The sequence below is a fragment of the Setaria viridis genome, chromosome 5 (genome assembly GCF_005286985.2).
Source record: "Setaria viridis chromosome 5, Setaria_viridis_v4.0, whole genome shotgun sequence".
Lineage (NCBI taxonomy): Eukaryota > Viridiplantae > Streptophyta > Magnoliopsida > Poales > Poaceae > Setaria > Setaria viridis.
In genome coordinates, this window is record NC_048267.2 from 44,028,594 (window position 1) to 44,047,214 (window position 18,621).

The following is an 18,621-nucleotide window of genomic DNA, read 5'->3' on the forward strand; positions in this document are numbered from 1 at the left end:
TCGAGCTGACCCGACCTGGCCCCGTACCCGTGCTGCACCGCACCGCACGGCACAGTGCCCGTACGCGATCCCATCCATCCATCTGCCCGTCGGACGGGTCACGAACCGTTCGGTCCCTTCGCGTGCTCGCCTCTCCGTTCTCTCCCACTGTGCGGCTGCGCCCCGCTTGGCGCTTGCCTTCACGGTTACAGCTTCAGTTCAGTTCGGAGCAGGAGCTCTCTGGCCCTGCCGCGATCACGGGCTCGGCCGCCCGGCGGTGCCCGTGAGCCTGTCTGTCAGCTGGGTGAGAATCTGCGCGGTGCGGTGAGGTGGTGTGGTCCTCGGCTCTGGGCGCGCGGGCGCTTGGCGTGTCGATATCACCCCGGCAAAATGAGGCAAGGGGTTTAACGAGCTAGGTGCCGGTGGCAGCACCTCCAATTAGTAACCAGTGAACGTGGGCGACGCAGCTGGAGCTTTTGACCTTTGAGATTTGGAGCCCTTGGAACTTTGAATTGGGGGGCTTCTGTTTTTGTGGATGGACCAGTGATCTGCATGCGTCAAGCCGATTTGATTCTGTATCTATTCAGAGCGAAGCCATTTTTTGAAGGGAGGTGGCTAGCTACTCAAGTCCAATCAGATACGTAGTTTCTTTTGCGGCTCCATTTGTGCTCAAATTCTAGTTTTCCGAGTTCAATTCAAATGCATTTTGGTGAGCAAGAACGTACGGTTCTGTGATGTGAGGTGACGTTGTTACGATTGGGGTCACAGTATTTTGTCCCATGCGTGGCGTGCGCACGTTCATGACAGTTACTTTGGCTCTAAGAAGAGACGAGCAAAAGATGCTGACAAGAAGACACTACAATCAACTACTTTTGTTCTTACCATTCAATGTTTTTGTTCAGGTTGTGCTTAGTTTATTTGACTGGAATTCCAGAAGAGACCTGCCAACGCTGTTATTAAATGTACCATATACTAGAAATAACGTCATAATACAAGATAACTCCTCGTTGTTGTTGGGCACAATAGGTGATTGCAAGACAAGGGGAAAAACAATGATGCAACTAGAGATCCAAGCGTAGCAAGATCGTAGTGTCGCATGGAGTCATCTACTCATCTACCCGTCTGTTGCTTTTTTTTACAAATATGAAACTTTTGAACAAAAGAAATAGAGAAAGTATTAACGATGGACCATGCATAATAATGAAATAAACACGTGCACAATTAAAATGGCAACCCTGTATAATCACCTAATCAATCATGTCATGCCGTGCTAAGCAGTTGCGTGTAGTGACTCCGGGCAGGAGAATGAACACGTATCACCGAACTGTGGGAACGGAAGACCACCAGCTAGAAACAAAACAAATGCTAAAAAAAAAGAGCTAGAAACAAAACAAAACATAAAACGGACGCGACCGCGCCTGCGGCTTTTTACCGAAAAGGAAGGCGATAAGCACAAAAAAACGAACGCGAAAGCCAACACCAAAAGGCAACCAGGAAAACCCACCGGCTTTTCCTGCCCAGCACCGCCTCCCTTCCCTCTCCCCCCCTCGTCGCCTCGCGCACGCACCCTCCCAGTCCCCAGTTCGTGAACTCCCCCACCGCCCCGTCTCGCCGCTCGCGCCTCACGCCTCCCTCGTGCCCGCGCCACGCCCACGCCCCGCAGGAGCACACGGCACCGCCGGCGGCCGGCATTGCGGAGTCCCCGCGACCCCCGGCCGAGGTAACGCATGATCCTCTCCTCTCCTCCCCGCTTCTCCCTCCCTGCTCGCTACTGCTGCGGCGCTACGAGGCCTGCGATAGACGCTGCGGTGTGGCCTTGCGTCGTGTGTGCTCGTGGTGGTGGCGTTGTTCTGCTACCGAGTTCTCTCGCCTGGTTCGTTCTCGTTGCATCCTCCCACTTGTTGGTGTGCTCTGCGCGCTTGTTCATGTCCCGGGCAGCGACGGAGTGCGGGGAGGACGATGCGGTGACATGGCACTGCCGCGGCGTGGAATTCTGCCGTTGCAGTCGTCCGGTGGCGCCACCGTCGGGCTTGATCCGGATAAAATCGTTGGGAGAGGAGTAAAGGGTTCAGACGATTTGGGCGCTGTTTGTACTTTGTAGCCTTTTGTTTCTGATGATTCTGTTCTTCGTGGTCTAAGGTTTTTTTGGTTTAATTCTTTTGCGATTTTTTGGCTTGGGAAAAAGGCGTTCCTTTTGCTCCTCCAAATTCCGCCCCCATTTCGCTCCCCGTGCCGTGGCTTCAATTCCTTCGTGCTGTCTCGGGCTACGTGCTAGCAGTGGTAGTACTGGCTGTTGTTTTAATGGAAATGCTGCTATTGAATGCGACTATTTAATTGTACTTGGTTGGTCAGCACACCCACACTCCCCACACGGACCCATAAACAAATCACAACCCAAATGATGGCCTAAATCAGAGGGGAAGAAACATACCCCAGCCGTCATGCCAGCAGTAGTTTGAGTATCTAAGAACAGGTCATAAATTAGTGGGTTTATGGGATTAACAGTTCATTAACCGGGTCAAGACAAAAAAAAGTCCGTGTCTCACTTGCAAGTTTCAGATAGCCCCCTGAAATTTGTAGCCACTGTGGCTATTTACATTGTCTGTTGATCTGGTCCAATTCTGTTGCTGGCTTCTTCCTGTCAGTGGGGACTGGGGAGGTGGGTTAAGAGATTCTTGTGGGGTTGTCATGGGGTTGAGTTTGCGGAGATTCTTGTGGGGTTTGCTATGCTTGCCTTCATTTAATCTGCAGCGGCGCAGGAGTAAATGACATGCCAGTGTCTAGTGTTTTGTCCACTTGAATTTTGCGGGTGCCTAGTCACTTGTGTTGGAGCTTGCGGGTGAGGTGAGATTTCAGGCAAGATGTTGTGTGTGGGGGTAGGCTTTCCTGTGCCCTGGAGTTTGGAGAGTGTGGTTGCTTCTTCCGAGCTTCTGTGGGGGGAGGCGGCATGCCTGTCCGCCTTTATGATGATCGGTTGGTTTTGTTTCATCTGATTAGATGTAAAGCTGTAGCACGCTGGATTTTGGTGTGAGAGATGGTGTAGTGACCCTTTCTTTTCTTGTACTACTAAAAAATAGTCGAGGGCTTATGATGGCTGCATTCATGGGCTTCTTGTGCCGGTCTGCCCTGGTTCTTTGGCTTTAGGGAGGGGTTTCCGTAACTTCTGCTCTTATTCGTGCTGATCTGAGATAGGGATAGACATGATGATGTTGTGCCTTTTGGGGGCCTAGCATGGTACTACTGCTCTGTATCTTTGTGGGAGAGAGGGTGTTAAACACAGCGCCATGGGCATTTTCCAAAGCGTCTTGACTAGATTTTCATACTCTGAATTTCTAAGGGAGATTGATATTTATTTTGGAACTTTCCGCTTATACTGTGTGATGCTCTGATTGAAGTAGGATGGGCGTATTTGCTACCTGGTACCTTGAGCTGATGATTATATGAAGCTGAGTGTTCCATCCTTTTGTTTTCTTCAGGGCATGTTTCTGGGAGATCATAACGCCCTAGATTGATTATGGTTCGTCTGTTGCACTTCTTTGGTAACTTGTGAGAACAGGAGAAAAGAGCCATAGTTCCAAAGGTAATTTGGTTAGTTCCTTCTTTTGAGCTGTATGCTGGTAGTTGTGGAGTTGTCATTGTGTTATGCACCTGCAGTGATTGATAGGACTCTGTTTGATGTCTATCATTACCTCTATTATTTTAAGAGGAAGCTATCAAATGTAATGACTTTCAACCAAGGCTAACCATCATATATTAAGTATATTGACATGGCTTTGACCTTTTTCGTCCAGGATGTGTATTAAGTATACATTGTCGCTTGGTTGTTGCTCCTTCTCTTCTGCGCCACTTGAAGGAAGAAGACTGTGAAATTAAAAGGTATTGACATGCAATTACTGTTCCATTTTGTCCAAAAGTGCATTCAGCTGTCTTTCAGTCTTGCAAATTTGCAAACATAGCTAGGGAATTGCATACATACAGTTCTGGCATTACAAAAATTAGGCATTATATGTTCAAATTCTAAACTCTGAGAAGGAGATAAACAAACATATTATTAATGGTCTCCTAGTCGTTTTAATTTGTCTGTGCTCTTCTTTTATGACCAACATAAGAAGAAATCTTAATGTTTTGTTGGAGGCTTTTGTTCTTGGACATAAACTAGCTATTCGTTTTAGGATCTGGCTGGTCCAAAACATTTGAAAACCAGATTGCCTCTTTATTTGACTTCTTTTGTATGTTGAGGAAAAGGTCTAGAACATATTATGTCCTGCAGCTCATGTTACATTGACATGATAAAATTATGCTAGACTTCTGTTTGGATCTTTTGCAGTAATAACTTGACTATTTTCTTCTTGCAGATTACAATCAAAACTGTTGGCAATGGGATCCCATGGTTTCTTCACCTTGATCCTACTTGTATGTTTTATCTCAAGCTCTGCCCTTGCTGGACATAGTGATATAAGTACCTTGGTCAACCTGAGGGACGCGATCACTGAAGGGAAAGGATTTCTCAGTAACTGGTTTGATTCAGAAACACCCCCATGCAGCTGGTCAGGTATAACTTGTGTGGGGCATGCTGTTGTGAAAATAGACTTATCCTCTGTGGCAATTTATGCCCCATTCCCGTCATGCGTCGGGTCGTTCCAATCACTTGTTCATCTCAACTTCAGCGGTTGTGGGTTTTCTGGTGAGCTTCCAGATGCTTGGGGGAACTTGCACCATCTCCGGTACCTTGATTTGAGTCATAACCAGCTTACGGGGGCCCTTCCTGTCTCATTATATGGACTGAGTAGGTTGGAAGAACTGAAGCTTGACAATAATTTCTTTTCTGGGCAATTGAGTCCTGCAATTGCACAGCTTCAGTACCTTAAGAAGCTATCTGTATCCATGAATTCCATCTCTGGTACCCTTCCTCCAGAGCTGGGCAGTCTGCAGAATCTGGAGTTCCTGGACCTTCACATGAATGCATTCAATGGGTCAATACCAGCATCTTTGGGTAATTTGTCTCGGCTGTTGCACCTTGATGCAAGCCAGAATAATCTTGGTGGGTCAATATTCCCAGGAATAACTGCAATGGCAAACCTTGTGACAGTCGATCTCTCTTCAAATGCCTTGGTGGGGCCACTACCTAGGGAGATTGGTCAGCTACAGAATCTTCAATTGTTAATATTGGGACATAATGGTTTCAGTGGAAGCATTCCAGAAGAGATTGGTGAACTAAAGCTGCTGGAAGAGCTTATACTCCCCGGATGCAAACTCACAGGTATCCCTTGGACAGTTGGTGGTCTCAGAAGTTTAAAGCTACTCGATATATCAGGGAATAATTTTGATACTGAACTCCCAGCATCTATTGGCAATCTGGGAAATCTGTCTCGTCTACTTGCAAAGGGTGCTGGGCTCAGTGGGAATATTCCGAGAGCACTTGGTAGCTGCAAGAAGCTTGTGCATGTTGATCTGTCTACCAACTCCTTTTCTGGCTCTATACCTGAAGAACTTGCAGGTTTAGAAGCCATTGCCAATTTTAATGTGGGACAGAACAATCTGTCTGGTCAGATTCCAGAATGGATCCGGAACTGGGTGAATCTTCGCTCCATATCGCTGGGGCAGAACATGTTTTATGGACCCCTGCCAGTGCTGCCATTGCAGCATCTGGTTGCTTTCTCTGCGGAAACCAACATGCTCTCTGGTTCTATTCCTGTTGAGATATGCAAGGGCAAATCGCTGCAGTCGCTGATATTGCACAATAATAATCTGACTGGGAATATCATGGAGGCATTTAAAGAGTGCAAGAAACTTACAGAACTTAACCTGCAAGGAAACCATCTTCATGGTGAGATACCCCAGTACTTGTCTGAGCTACCACTAGTAAGTGTGGAATTGTCCCAAAATAACTTAACAGGGAAGCTGCCTGAAAGTTTGTGGGAATCATCGACTATTCTGGAGATCGCACTCAGCTACAATCAGCTTACTGGCCCTATACCTGAAAGCATAGGTAGGCTCTCCAGTTTGCAGAGGCTACAAATCGACAGTAACTACCTGGAAGGATCTATCCCGCGGTCAATCGGCGCTCTAAGAAATCTGACAACTCTCTCTTTACATGGCAATAGGCTGTCTGGGAACATTCCACTAGAGCTCTTCAACTGCACAAACCTTGTTACCCTGGACCTGAGCTCTAACAATCTGTCTGGCCACATCCCAAGGGCCATATCTCAGTTGACATTTCTTAACACCCTGAATTTGTCTAGTAACCAGCTGTCTGGTGCTATACCTGCTGAGATCTGTGTCGGATTTGGGAATGCAGCTCACCCCGACTCGGAGTTTACTCAGCATCACGGCTTGCTTGATCTTTCATACAACCGATTGACCAGTCATATCCCATCAGCGATCAAGAACTGTGCTATGGTTACAGTGCTAAACCTGCAGGGAAATATGCTGAGTGGCACCATTCCACCAGAGCTTGGTGAACTGGCAAATGTTACAGCCATCTATCTTTCTGATAACACATTAGTTGGCTCGATGCTTCCCTGGTCTGCACCATTACTACAACTGCAAGGCCTTTTTGTCTCTAATAACCACTTAGATGGCTACATTCCTACTAATATTGACCAAATACTTCCCAACATTGCTAAGCTAGATTTATCAAGTAATGCATTTACTGGGACTCTACCCGAGTCTTTACTGTGCGTCGATGACCTGACCTATCTGGATGTTAGTAATAACAGCCTCTCTGGACAAATCCCATTCTCATGTCCTAAAGAAAAGGAATCCTCAAGCTCACTGATATTCTTCAACGGAAGCAATAACCATTTCTCAGGGAACTTAGATGAGTCTATTTCAAACTTCACAAAACTGTCTTCTCTCGATATCCACAACAATAGCCTCACTGGAAGTTTGCCTTTTTCACTTTCTGGTCTCAGTTATTTGAACTATCTTGACCTCTCAAGCAACAACTTCCATGGCGCCATCCCTTGTGGCATCTGCAATATATTTGGCCTCACATTTGCCAACTTCTCTGGTAATCACATTGGCATGCACACCTTAGCAGATTGTGCTGCAGAAGGCATTTGTACTGGAAATGGTTTTGATCATAAGATGCTTCATCCATCTGATCGAAGAGTTCCAAGAGGAGCAATTGTTTGTGTTAGTATAATCATTGCCATTGTTGTCTTAGTGGTTCTGGTGGTTCTTGTGAGATGGAAGCTATTGAGAAACAGACCATTGGCTCTTGTACCTGCCAGCAAGGCCAAGGCTACTGTTGAACCAACCTCAAGTGATGAACTCCTAGGGAAGAAGTTTCGAGAACCCCTGAGTATCAATCTTGCAACATTTGAACATGCACTTTTGAGGGTCACTGCAGATGACATTCTGAGAGCCACAGAGAATTTCAGTAAGGTGCACATCATAGGGGATGGTGGGTTTGGCACTGTCTACAGGGCAGCACTTCCTGAAGGCCGGAGAGTCGCAATCAAGAGGCTTCATGGTGGTCATCAGTTCCAAGGTGATCGTGAGTTCCTGGCTGAAATGGAGACAATTGGAAAGGTGAAACATCCTAACCTTGTTCCTCTACTTGGCTACTGTGTGTGTGGTGATGAAAGGTTCTTGATATATGAGTACATGGAGAATGGGAGTCTTGAGATGTGGCTCAGGAACCGGGCTGATGCCATCGAAGCACTTGGATGGCCAGACCGCCTGAAGATCTGTCTCGGTTCTGCCCGTGGGCTTTCGTTCCTCCACCATGGCTTCGTGCCCCATATCATCCACCGTGACATGAAGTCAAGCAACATTCTATTGGATGAGAACTTTGAGCCGAGGGTCTCTGACTTTGGCCTTGCAAGGATAATCAGCGCATGCGAGACTCATGTCAGCACTGACATCGCTGGTACGTTTGGCTACATACCTCCAGAGTACGGCATGACAATGAAATCCTCTACCAAAGGTGATGTCTACAGCTTTGGTGTTGTCATGCTGGAGCTTCTCACTGGACGCCCACCTACAGGGCAAGAGGAGGGGGAAGGGGGTGGAAACCTAGTTGGCTGGGTGCGGTGGATGATTGCACATGGTAAGGAGCATGAACTGTTTGATCCTTGCTTGCCAATATCAAGCTTGTGGCGGGAACAGATGGCCTGTGTGCTTGCCATTGCCCGGGACTGCACTGCTGACGAGCCATGGAAGAGGCCAACCATGCTGGAGGTGGTGAAGGGCCTCAAGATGGCCCAGACAATGGAATGTGGACCTCCGGTGGTGACAATTACTAGGGACGTGTAATGCCGGAGGTGAATGTTTTCTTGCTATTGATGTAATAATGTAAGTTCCTTGTAGCTGTAGAGTGAGCTGTCCGGTGGCTGTAATGAGAGAAACTAATGCTGCTCATGTTCAGGCTGTAGTTACTCATGTAACCTTTTAATCTGGCCCCAGTCAGTTTCTTATCTTGTATTCAATTGGCAGGGTGTGTTTCATAAGCTCAGAAGCTGCAGTGGCTAAGTTTTTCGTTTTCCCTGTGTTGAATTACTTAATAGAATTGACAGTACTAGATTCATCCTTATTTCTGTCAGATCCAGCTCCTGTTTTTTTTTCCTCCATTCTACTTTGTTGCCGTTTGTGCCGCTGCTTTGACTGAAAGTACTTCTTGCTGTTTTACCTGTATATACTTGAGTGCTAGGTCATTTTGACTTTATTAGATTCATAGATTTTGCTATCTACTGGGATATACCCTATGTCAAGATGCATAATAATATCTATGCATCTATATGCATCTTGAAAAGCCAAAACGGCCTATAATTTGGAACGGAGGGAGTATTACAAAACTGCTAGCACTATGCTCATAGTCCTTGCTCAGATTCAGCTCATGCTGTTTCGTCCTGATTTCCCAGGTATTGTTACTGGTGCTACTGCTGTGTAGGAATTATTATGCAACTTTGCCGGGCTGAAGCAAAAAAATGATTTAAGGACCCAGGGAGATGAGAATGAAGCACCGAAGCGGATGGACAAGTAGAGCACTAGCAGCGAAGTGAGGAAGTGCTCTTGTCTGTATTCAATCTGGCTCGGCGTCTGGGACCTCTACATTCCCTGAATCATGCAGACCACTCCACTGACTGCTGTGGTATTGGCAGGCGAAGAGAAGTGAATGTCCTCAAGGCTTCAGGGAGTCGCTGGGACAGCTGGGTGATGCAGCAATGGATATTTGAGCATTCAGATAGCTCGGATCATGACTCCAGAGTCATGACTGACTGGAGGGTCGAGCTTGATATTCAGGTGGCTCCGGTAGCTTACGGGTTGGAGCAGACCTGGAGATGCAATCTTACATTGCGGCAGCTTATATGCTTATTCACCTGGCGAAAATTGCAGCATCTGATGATGTATCCTGAAAGCCAAAAAGGAAAGGGGACAAATAAAGGCAAAACAAGGGCAAATTCGGGACAGGTCAAATTCTGCGGAGGCAAAGCAAGGCGGCCGAAACACAGCCGATTGCATCAGTGGGCTGGAATCATTTAGGCCCAATTAAAACCCACTGCAAATCCACTAGAGTCAGGCAAGCGCTCGCTGTGCTGCAGCTGCTGTAAGAAGATCCGCTCCCGCTCAAAATAATTTTTTTTTTGTGCTCGGTGCATGTTGAACTCAACTAATAAAACAAGAAACGGGTCAACAGGCAGGTGATAGATTAATAATCTGTAAACAAATGCCGTAGACAAAGCAAGCAATTAGTTCCGCAGGCGCGCTGGTAAAACACACACGGCGACCAACTAAACAAAGAGACGAGCGGCAGCTTTGTTGCGTATCCATGTGCGCATTGCGGAAGCAGACGGCATCGACCTGAGGTGGCAGCAAGACCAAGCGGTAGCCAACAAACGCCCGTGCCGGGGACTCAGTTTTTTTCAGAACAGGAACCGATGCCGCCGGCTCGAACAACAGACAAGAGCGTGGAGCTGCAAGTAGCCAACTCGGTAGCAGCTGGGACTGATTGAGCTTGACTGCTTGAGTGCCACAGGAGGAGGTAGGCAGGTCACCAAACCCTGAAAGGCCTGAAACCCATTGCCTACTGCTGCTGCTGATTGCGGCCACGCACGCCCACTGTTCCGTGGGACCCAGCGGTATCGTTATCGTTCGTTTCGCCTCGGCAAACAAAACCGCTGATCAGTGGGAGCAAGTGGTAATGGTAACTGGTATCGATATCGTACGATCGCATGAGACCCCAACGGCTGAGATGCACGCATCTGCAGCGACGGACGACGCTACAGCCCCGTTCCGTACGAACAGGGCACAGCCACAGCCCACAGGTACGCGTGTGATCCTACACGTGACCGGTCGTAAATGAAACGCGTCTGAAACCGGGTCACATGACGTTGGACGCGCGCGCGCGAGCGCTGGCCACCACCACTCCCCGTCGCGGCCTCGCCCATGGCCCGTTGCCTACGCGAAAACCCCCGTCACCCTGCCCCCGGATCGCGTAGCATCTGCCCTGACCCCCCGGCCCCGAGCGTAGCAGTGGAGTGTACTCCACACAAGTCCGTGTCTGATCGTATCGGCCGGCCGGCCGGCCGCCGGCCTAATTAATCGGCCACCAAACAAACCCTTCCTTCCTGGGGCTGAGCGTGAGCGCGGGGCCTGATCGGGAGGAGGGGGACGGCGAGTTAAGAGCGGCCGTCGAGGGTCACGCAGCGCCAGCGCGGACGGACGACGGCGCGTCCGGCGATGGGGTTTTATTGCTGTCACGGACACGTACGCCTCCGCAGCTCCGCTGCCCCTACGGGCGCGCGGTTTCCGTTGCGGACCAAATCCAGCAAGTACGGGACAGCAGCGCATTGGGGGGACGGGAGAGTACGGGACCATGGAAATTGAACAGTGCCTGTCGCCCGGACCTGCTTGGCAGTGATGTCGAAAAAATACCGAAATTTACAGATTCTCCGTGCAAGCATTGGTCGGTAACTTTGTGCAAGGAAAACTGTGAGATTCTAAATTGGGATCTGCTCTGCTCGCCGGAATGAGGACGGAGGAAGACGGCTTTGATTAGTTGAGGCGTCCCAATCGGGTCACGTGAACCGGAAGCGTCCAAGCCAACCAGAGCGAAGGCGGTGGTATGGCAGCACGCCATGCATTTGGAAGGTTTTGGGCCTGTGAGCGCGACGGGCACGACGCTGCCGCAGATGTCCGGGAGGAGCCAGCACTACTGGCGGGGGCAGACTGTTCTATCCTATCCAGTTTTCGCGTCAGATGCCAAGCTCAAGCCACGGACAGTTCGGATTTATAAGCTGGCTGAAAAGTTGAAACGCCTGATTTGTTGTGAGAGAAAAACACTGTTCAGTGACTGATAAGCTGGCTGAATAAGCTGAAGCGAACAGACCCAAGCCACCCACCCTAGGTTGCGATCACTGGCAGTTTGTGACCACGATGTGACCTCTGGGGTTTGCGCTTGTAGCGGCGAGCACTGGAACGTGTGCTTCGGCATGATCCTACATGCATGGTCAGGTCACGGGAGTGGACTTCAGATGCTGCAATGCTGCGTGATGGGTACAACTACAAGGCATAAAATTGGAGTGGTAAAACTCACTGGAAAGCTCGTGAATAGACATCCTGTGCAGTACACGAACTTGTACGAGCGGACAAATCGCCATGGGAGTTCTTCTAGCACTAGCACACACAGAGGAGGAATATTTCAAATTTGGATTGAGCCATGAGCCTGGAGAAGTCACCCCTCGAGATCAGAAAACCAGATTCCACACCCCAACCGCAAGCCAGAAGCCGGAACACGCACTCGCTCCCATAAACGGCATGCATGCATGGGCGCCGGCGCCCAGAGGATAAACAACGCCGCTGCTCCTTGGAGCTCACGCCACATGATCCGAACCGAGCACACCACCACGACGACCACACCTGGTACGTACATCCCCTGACGCACTGACTGACCCCTGGCCTCGTGACCGCGGAACAGTGGCCGTGCACGCGCGCATTCACGACCCCTCACATGGACGAAGCCATCGACGCGGCCGGGTGAAAGGGACCCGAGCCGAGCCGAGCGAGGCCAGGCCGGCAGCGGCAGCGCACGGCCGGCCGGCGCCGTGGACGCAAACCGCCGAGACGCGCGCGGCCGCGGATCACATGCGCGCGGCGCGCCCGAACCCGCGCCGCAACAGTCGGCTCGGCAGCCTAGCCCAACCAAACCCAACCACCGAGGCAGACCACAGAGTGAGGGCAATCGGACAAACAATAAACCCATGGAGTACCGTGTAAAGCGAACAATTAAGATTTTTTCGTAATGGCGGTAGTAAGGAACAGGAGGAGAAGTGAAGGCAACAAGTAGCAAGCCAACAAGAAAAATCCCCGGGGAAAAAGTGGGCTACGTACAGCGCACCAGCAGCAATGGCCAAAGCACAAGCAAACGAAGCATGCACCAACTCCGACGACACGGCGACGACCAGGACGGACGGAGAACGGGCGGGAGGAGGAGCCGAGGAAGGCAGCCACGGAGCCACGCACCCCAGGCGCTCCCTCGCTCGCTCGAGTCCGTCCCCACCCTGCTCCACATGGGGACGGTCGGAGGTGGACGGCAGAAACGGACGACGGCCTGTGACGACTGACGAGCCGAGAGCGTACCATGTACCTACTCCCCCTGGCTTGACGCGGCGCTAGCTGTGGCGCCGGTGGGGGCCGCTGGTGCCGGCGGCGGCCTGGGCGGCCATGGCGAGCTCGAACTGCCGCATGTCGAGCGCCGGCAGGGGCAGCGGGTACTGCTCCGGCGGCTGGTGCTGGTGCTGGGTCGCCGGCGCGGCGGCGGCCGAGGTGGACGCGGACGCGGACGAGGAGGAGGAGGATGCCGGTGGTGGGGGCGGCGCGGCGCGGTTCCAGGAGCGGAGGCTGGTGGTGGTGCTGGTGCTGCCGTCCCAGCCGATGTGCGCCACGTGCTTGACGTCCGTGGGGAGCCCGATCACCATCTCCCGTTCCTCCTCCTCATCGTCCTCGTCGTACACCGCGAAGATCTGGGACAGGTTCTTGAACCCGCGGAGGAGCCGCGCCACCAGCGACTCCCCCTTGCCCGCCGCCGCCGCCGCCGCCGGCCTCGCCGACGCGCCGCCCGGCACGACCCCGAACTCAATCCCTGCTACATGTCAATCAAATCGAGAAGCTTCAGTAACTTGCACGCGACACGCATGGCGGCCAGGCGGCACGGGAAAGAATCAAAGCTGCTTGTTCCTGTCAATTGGCACAGCACGCACGTACCTTGCGGGTGGGGCTTCTTGCCGGCGTGGCGCGCGGTGTCGACGACGTCGACGCTGGAGTGGGAGCGGCAGCCGGAGGAGAAGGGGATGGCGATGAACCGTCGCGGCGGCTGGTCCTTGCTCATGGCAGGCACTGCTGCTGGATTATCCACGTTTGGACAGCCGCGCGGCGCCGAACCCAACCGGAACTGCCCCTTGACCTGCTGACTGCTGTTGGAGCAAGCACCAAGCCGAGCAGATAGCAGCAGCGGCAGCCGGGCAGGTAGTGAGCCTTTACTCCAGCGAAAAGGGCGCGTTAGGTCCGCACGCGCGCGCCGCAGCACTGGCCCCGCCGGCCACTGGTCGCCCGCCAAGTTCGTTGCAGCGCAGCGCAGCAGGGGAAGAGGCGAGCGGAGCGGAGGAGGGCAGCCGAATACTATAGGCGTAGTAGGCGTAGAAGTGGTGGCGCCACTACCATGGCATACAGCCTACTGCTCCTACTTCTATATTGACGTGGCCGCGGCGCGGCGCGGTGTGTGCCACTGCCAGTGCTCTCCTCTGTGGGGGTAGGAAAGAGACGGGGCGCGGCGGGGCCGGAGTGGTTTGCGGATGGGGTTTGGGTTGGGTGGGTTGGTGTTGCTGTTGGGTTCGGTACCCACGCCACCCGAACCCCAACGCCTTTGCGCCGGGTGCAATTGCGATTTGCAAATGCCGCAGCGGGCAGGTCGCGGCAGACATGCGCACTGATGGGCGGATGGGCTTGGTTGGGTGTGCGCGCTGCAGCCGGAGCGAGCGAGCGGCCGCCCCGCCGGCGGCTCCGTTCGTGCGCCTGGGACGACCTGGACCAGCGCGAGCGCCCAACTGCTCCTCCACAGCCCTCGCATCTCCTCTCTCTCAGTGGCCGCCGCTCCGTGCCGTGGAGAAGGGCATCAGCAGAGTCTCCCGAAGTCTGAACCTTCGGTGGACCAATGCGGCGTGGACGCTCCCGTGGTCCTGGCGGTGTGACGGTGTTCATGTCACGTCCCGCGATGTTTCCAGATTCCAGCTTTGCCAGTGGGCCATTGGCACTGGCTACGGGGATGGATTTCCGGTGTCGTTTTACCTTGCTAATCGGCCTGCTCTTGTTTGTACTCGCGTACATCATTACTGAATACACAATGAAAGAAAGTCCCCGTAACATGAGTGCGATCGTATTATCCGTTTTGGGAGAAGTTCAGGTATGATAAAGACCTGCTACGCAAGCAAGCAGACGAAGTTTAGACGAGTTCCTTCGATAGACAAGGGGATACTGTTCAACGAAAGGAAGAAAGAATAGTGGCTCAGTATCTTTGCTTCTCTATGGAAAAAAAAATGAAAAAGGAATACAAGACAACCAGGATCCAGTAACAGTAAACTGTTGACTACCTCATGGGCTTACCCACAGCGAGATGGGCCGGAAAATTATGGACAAAAAATTTGTGGAGCAGCATGAAGCAACCGGGCGGGCTGTGACTTAACTTCTCTTGGGCCTAATATAACACTCAGATCAAGGGAAGGGCCCATTTGTTTCGAATAGTGTGTGTGATTGTGTGAATACGCGCATCTCTCAATCTCTTCTCCTCCATGTCACGTGGACTCTTTTACTCTGCCATCCTGCCCCCATTTCGGTGCCGTATTTTTCTTCGGAAGAGTATGCATAAGTATTGGGATGAACTGGTGGTGTTAAGAAAATGCACAACAGGGGTCGTGACTCGCGAGAAGACAAAAGCTGAGAAGATTAGGCTTAGAATTGGACCGTGAACAAAGTTTTGTTATCATCAGATGGTGACAGGAACAATTTGGCAGTTCAGTTCCAACATCCAACCAAGAAAAATAAGGACAGGGTAGATGCTCATGTGATCAAACAAGCGGATGCTTTGGAATAGAACAGGTATAATCATTGGCTCTTGGTGCTGGTTAGTCAAACCTAACAATCACTCTGAAATGTAGCTATACTGCTATACACGCATTGCGTAATGTCATTTTTATTGCATCGTAACATACTTGAACAATCAATCACATCCCAAAAAAAATTGTATGAAGCAGCAAACACCAGTTTTGGTGTTCGCCAGCTCAAACAGCTTGATCGATCATTTGAATTCACCTAAGGGTTTCAACTTCACGGATTCCATAGTGGCGGCAATTCACCGCTCACTTCCTCCTCTAAGAAGAAGCACAGGAAGATCACGGTGAAGGTGAGGATGCGATGGACGTGAAGAGAGCCTAGATAATATATAAGGCAACGGCGGCGAGCTCGATCCATCAGAAGATGTCGAGGATCTCCTGGATGAATCCGTTGCAGAGCGGGCAGTTGCCGCGGCTGACCCAGAGCTCGCGGGAGCAGAGCCGGCAGAAGGTGTGGCCGCAGGGAATGAAGGCCGCGCCCTTGTGCCGCACCATGCACACGCAGCACACGTGCACCATCTCCTCCTCCCGCCCCTCGCCGTCGTCGTCGTCGTCGTCGCCCTCGCCGTTCTTCCGCGCGCCGCCGCCGCCGCCCTCGTCGTCCTCGTCGTCGTCCCACTGGCTGTCCGACTGCTCCAGCAGCGCCATCAGCGACATCTGCGCCGCGGGCGCCTCCTCCTTGCCTTCCTCCTCCTCCTCCTCGTGTCCCTCATCATCCTCGTCATCGTCATCTTCCTCCTGGTCGTCGCCGCCACCGTCGTCGTGGCGTTCCTCGTCGAGATCGCGGAAGTTGTACGTCGCGGGGCGCCTGGAGCTGGACCGGGAGGAGGCGGGGCCGACCCGGGTGGACGCGACGCGCGAGAACGTGGGCGTCGCGCGGAGCGAGGGCGCGCGGGAGAAGGTGCGGGAGAACGCCGCCGCCGCCTCGCCGGGGGAGTAGTTGTACCTGTTGCTGCGGCTGTTGGCGCTGCTGCTGTTGCTGAGGTCGCCGCTGTTCGTCGGGGCATGGGCCGCGGGCGCGGGCGCGCGGGGCTTGGGCGGCGGCCATGCGGCCGCCGCGCGGCGGAGCCGGAGCCGGTCACGGAGCGGCTTCCAGCCACTCGTCCCGCCGCCGCCCGCGGCGTCTCCGGCCGCGGGGCTCCCGCCGACGTCGGCGTCGTGGGGGATCTTGAGGAAGTCGCGGATGGCCGGGTCGGACGTGGACAACTGCTCGGAAAGCGTCATGGTCCGCCGCATCTCCGGCCGCCGGCCGTCCATCTCTTCGCTAGGTCGCCGCAGCCGGTTGGTGCCTGGTTCGCGTCGATCGGGGGTGTTGGAGGCGAGTCGATAAGGTGGCGGTAGATGCGGGGAGGTGGCGTCTTATGGCCGGGTTGGATCGCGCGCGAGGAGGGGGGGAAGGAGAGAAAGAGCCAGAGAGGCGTTGTATTTGTACAGGGCAGGTTGGAGCGGGTCTCGCGGGCTTTTTAAACGGGGGCTAAACAATTACCGCAACGTGCGGGGGATGGGGCCACAATTACCGTGCTGCCATACTGCCATGCATGCGTAATCGCCGGCCTTCCTTTTTTAGGGTAGGGGAGTTCTCAAGATGTGTAGCACCATGCACCAATTTTGGGAGCGTCTGGGCTATTTGCAGCACCAATTTTAGGTGCCATATAGATCTGGAATTTCAATTTTCGAGATGATTGAAACATATGTTGGGACTTGGGACTGACAATAAACCAGAAACGCACCCAACTTTTGGTTTGTAGACACTCTCCTTGGTGAGAATTTTGCAAAAAACAAAAAGAACTTGACAATTTTTCTTTTGATTAGACAGCATGAGCTGGAAATTAAAATAGGCCTTTTCCTGAATCTTACTTGGTTACATATTTCTGTTTGCCACCTGCCAAGCTATGAATTTGAATCTACCCACAGTAAATTTCTAGTGTTCAGAGTACAGATGATAATCCGAAGAAGAGTAAGCATTTCCTGAAAGTAAATTTCTTGTGTTCACAGTAAATTTCCTGAGGTGGCTACTTGAACGGATTATGCGCGGTGCGTCTAAGCAACGGCATGTCGACAACGGGTACTGGTTTTTCGTTCTTTACTGTTAACCACGCATAAGAGTACGCTGAACCTCGAAATACGTCACAATTTTTTAACCGCTTTGACAGTGACAGAAAATAGTAGAAAAGAACAGATTGTACCACCCTAGTTCTTTTACGATTTCCTCAATCCAAAACTTCGTCAAAATTAAATCTTCGTGCGTGCGTGATTCTACCATTGAGCGTAGCTGCTCAAGTTTATGAACGTTTAGTGTCGCCGACTCAACGATGAAGTCCAAACAGGGGAGATGTACACTCGAAGCTCCCCATTCGTCCTCCATCAGAGCATCATGATAGCTGTCCGGTTTGGTGTTTGGTTGGAGAAGGACGACGACGACGACGACGACGACGTCGCTGCTACCAGATAACCTACCCGCATTATGTATTGTAGGTGGCCGCGTACGTGCGCGTGTTTGGCGGTATGTGCGGAAGCCTTCGATTTTGATAGGTCTGGCTGGCCATTAGAAAAAAAGAAAGCTCATAGACCCGCTCTGCACGCTGCCCTGCTGCTGCACTGACGCTAATCAATCCCTCTTGCAGATTGCTATTGCAACCACTCCAGTTGACCTCTCCACAGCTACTGATCGGGTAAGGCTTATTGGCACGGCCGGATCTTCACTGTTGAGGTGTAATTGGGGAGCGTGAAGGAGTTAGGTGAGGCGGCGTAGTCTGCAAGAGAATTTTACTTGCCATCTCCTGCTGCCCCGCAGTCTGAACTGAACGTCTGTCAGGTCCTTGCACATGATTTGCCATCAAGGTATTTTCATTGCAACATAGGGAAATAGGGAATCATTAGCACCAATGCACTATACTGGTTCACGAGAGCGATGATCCGAGCGACAGTGTTCCATGTGAGATGATGATTGCAATTTGGAGTGCCAATAATGCTCCGCGCTACGAAACAGAACAAGACCGTGCACTGGAGAAATGCCAAAACCAGCATTCGGATTGGATCCGGCGGAGCAGCAAAGTCTCGGCTGGGGCAGCCCTTGTTCTTCGCAGGAACGACACGAGGCGCCATGATGAGGAAGGAGGAGGGGACGGGTGGTTGGGCTGCCCCGGCACCTGTCGCTCCGCGCGCCCGGGAAACGCTGCGCCACCAACAAGCTGTGAGAGTCTCCACCGCCAGCCTGTGGCCGTTGTTGGCCGGGTTCGTTGCCTCCGCCTCCTCCTCCTCCCCGACGGCAACGGCGACGGCACGTGCGAGCTTGCTGTTATGGGCCGGCAGGGAAGCCAGATCCCGCCTCGTGTTCCCCCGTAGCGTAGAGCTTTGGCTGTCGTCTGTCTCAGTCTCGCAACCAAGTTGTTGTCATATCTTTAGAGGCGCCAACGACTTTGCTGCTGCCACTTAGTATGGATTGGGAAGAGATCCGTCAGCGTCTGACGGATGGGTGTTTAGTTGTTTGCAGAAATATAGTGAGTGGTATTTCCGTGTCCAAACGGCAACA

General features: G+C 52.2%; 3 protein-coding genes across 4 annotated transcripts; 1 reads left to right on the forward strand and 2 right to left on the reverse strand.

The window, feature by feature from the left end:
• The first annotated feature begins 1,492 nt into the window (after nt 1–1,492).
• LOC117857686 (leucine-rich repeat receptor protein kinase MSP1) lies at nt 1,493–8,518 on the forward strand. Its single transcript, XM_034740488.2, has 4 exons — nt 1,493–1,699; nt 3,456–3,559; nt 3,771–3,855; nt 4,335–8,518. Exon 4 carries the CDS (start codon nt 4,357–4,359, stop codon nt 8,239–8,241), a length of 3,885 nt encoding a protein of 1,294 aa, XP_034596379.1. The 5' UTR covers nt 1,493–1,699; nt 3,456–3,559; nt 3,771–3,855; nt 4,335–4,356; the 3' UTR covers nt 8,242–8,518.
• Nucleotides 8,519–12,191: 3,673 nt separating this feature from the next.
• LOC117855037 (CRIB domain-containing protein RIC4) lies at nt 12,192–14,049 on the reverse strand. Of its 2 annotated transcripts, none has more exons than XM_034737311.2 (2): nt 13,189–14,049; nt 12,192–13,069 (listed from the first exon to the last, which is right to left on the reverse strand). In XM_034737311.2, exons 1-2 carry the CDS (start codon nt 13,310–13,312, stop codon nt 12,597–12,599), a joined length of 597 nt encoding a protein of 198 aa, XP_034593202.1. In that variant the 5' UTR covers nt 13,313–14,049; the 3' UTR covers nt 12,192–12,596. The 2 variants fall into 2 exon arrangements, with proteins under 2 accessions (XP_034593202.1, XP_034593203.1); XM_034737312.2 differs by having other exon boundaries at nt 12,192–13,066; nt 13,189–14,025.
• A 1,104-nt stretch (nt 14,050–15,153) lies between these two features.
• On the reverse strand, nt 15,154–16,618 carry LOC117855717 (uncharacterized). Its single transcript, XM_034738094.2, has one exon. It carries the CDS (start codon nt 16,344–16,346, stop codon nt 15,447–15,449), a length of 900 nt encoding a protein of 299 aa, XP_034593985.1. The 5' UTR covers nt 16,347–16,618; the 3' UTR covers nt 15,154–15,446.
• Between the last annotated feature and the right edge of the window lie 2,003 nt (nt 16,619–18,621).

Bases quoted from the DNA above. Each gene is read 5' to 3' on its own strand.
- LOC117855037 (XM_034737311.2), bottom strand. From the start codon at position 13,312: ATGAGCAAGGACCAGCCGCCGCGACGGTTCATCGCCATCCCCTTCTCC. The intron at 13,070-13,188 runs GTACGTGCGTGC...ATTGACATGTAG, and splicing joins CAAGAAGCCCCACCCGCAAG to CAGGGATTGAGTTCGGGGTC.
- LOC117855717 (XM_034738094.2), bottom strand. From the start codon at position 16,346: ATGGACGGCCGGCGGCCGGAGATGCGGCGGACCATGACGCTTTCCGAG.
- LOC117857686 (XM_034740488.2), top strand. From the start codon at position 4,357: ATGGGATCCCATGGTTTCTTCACCTTGATCCTACTTGTATGTTTTATC.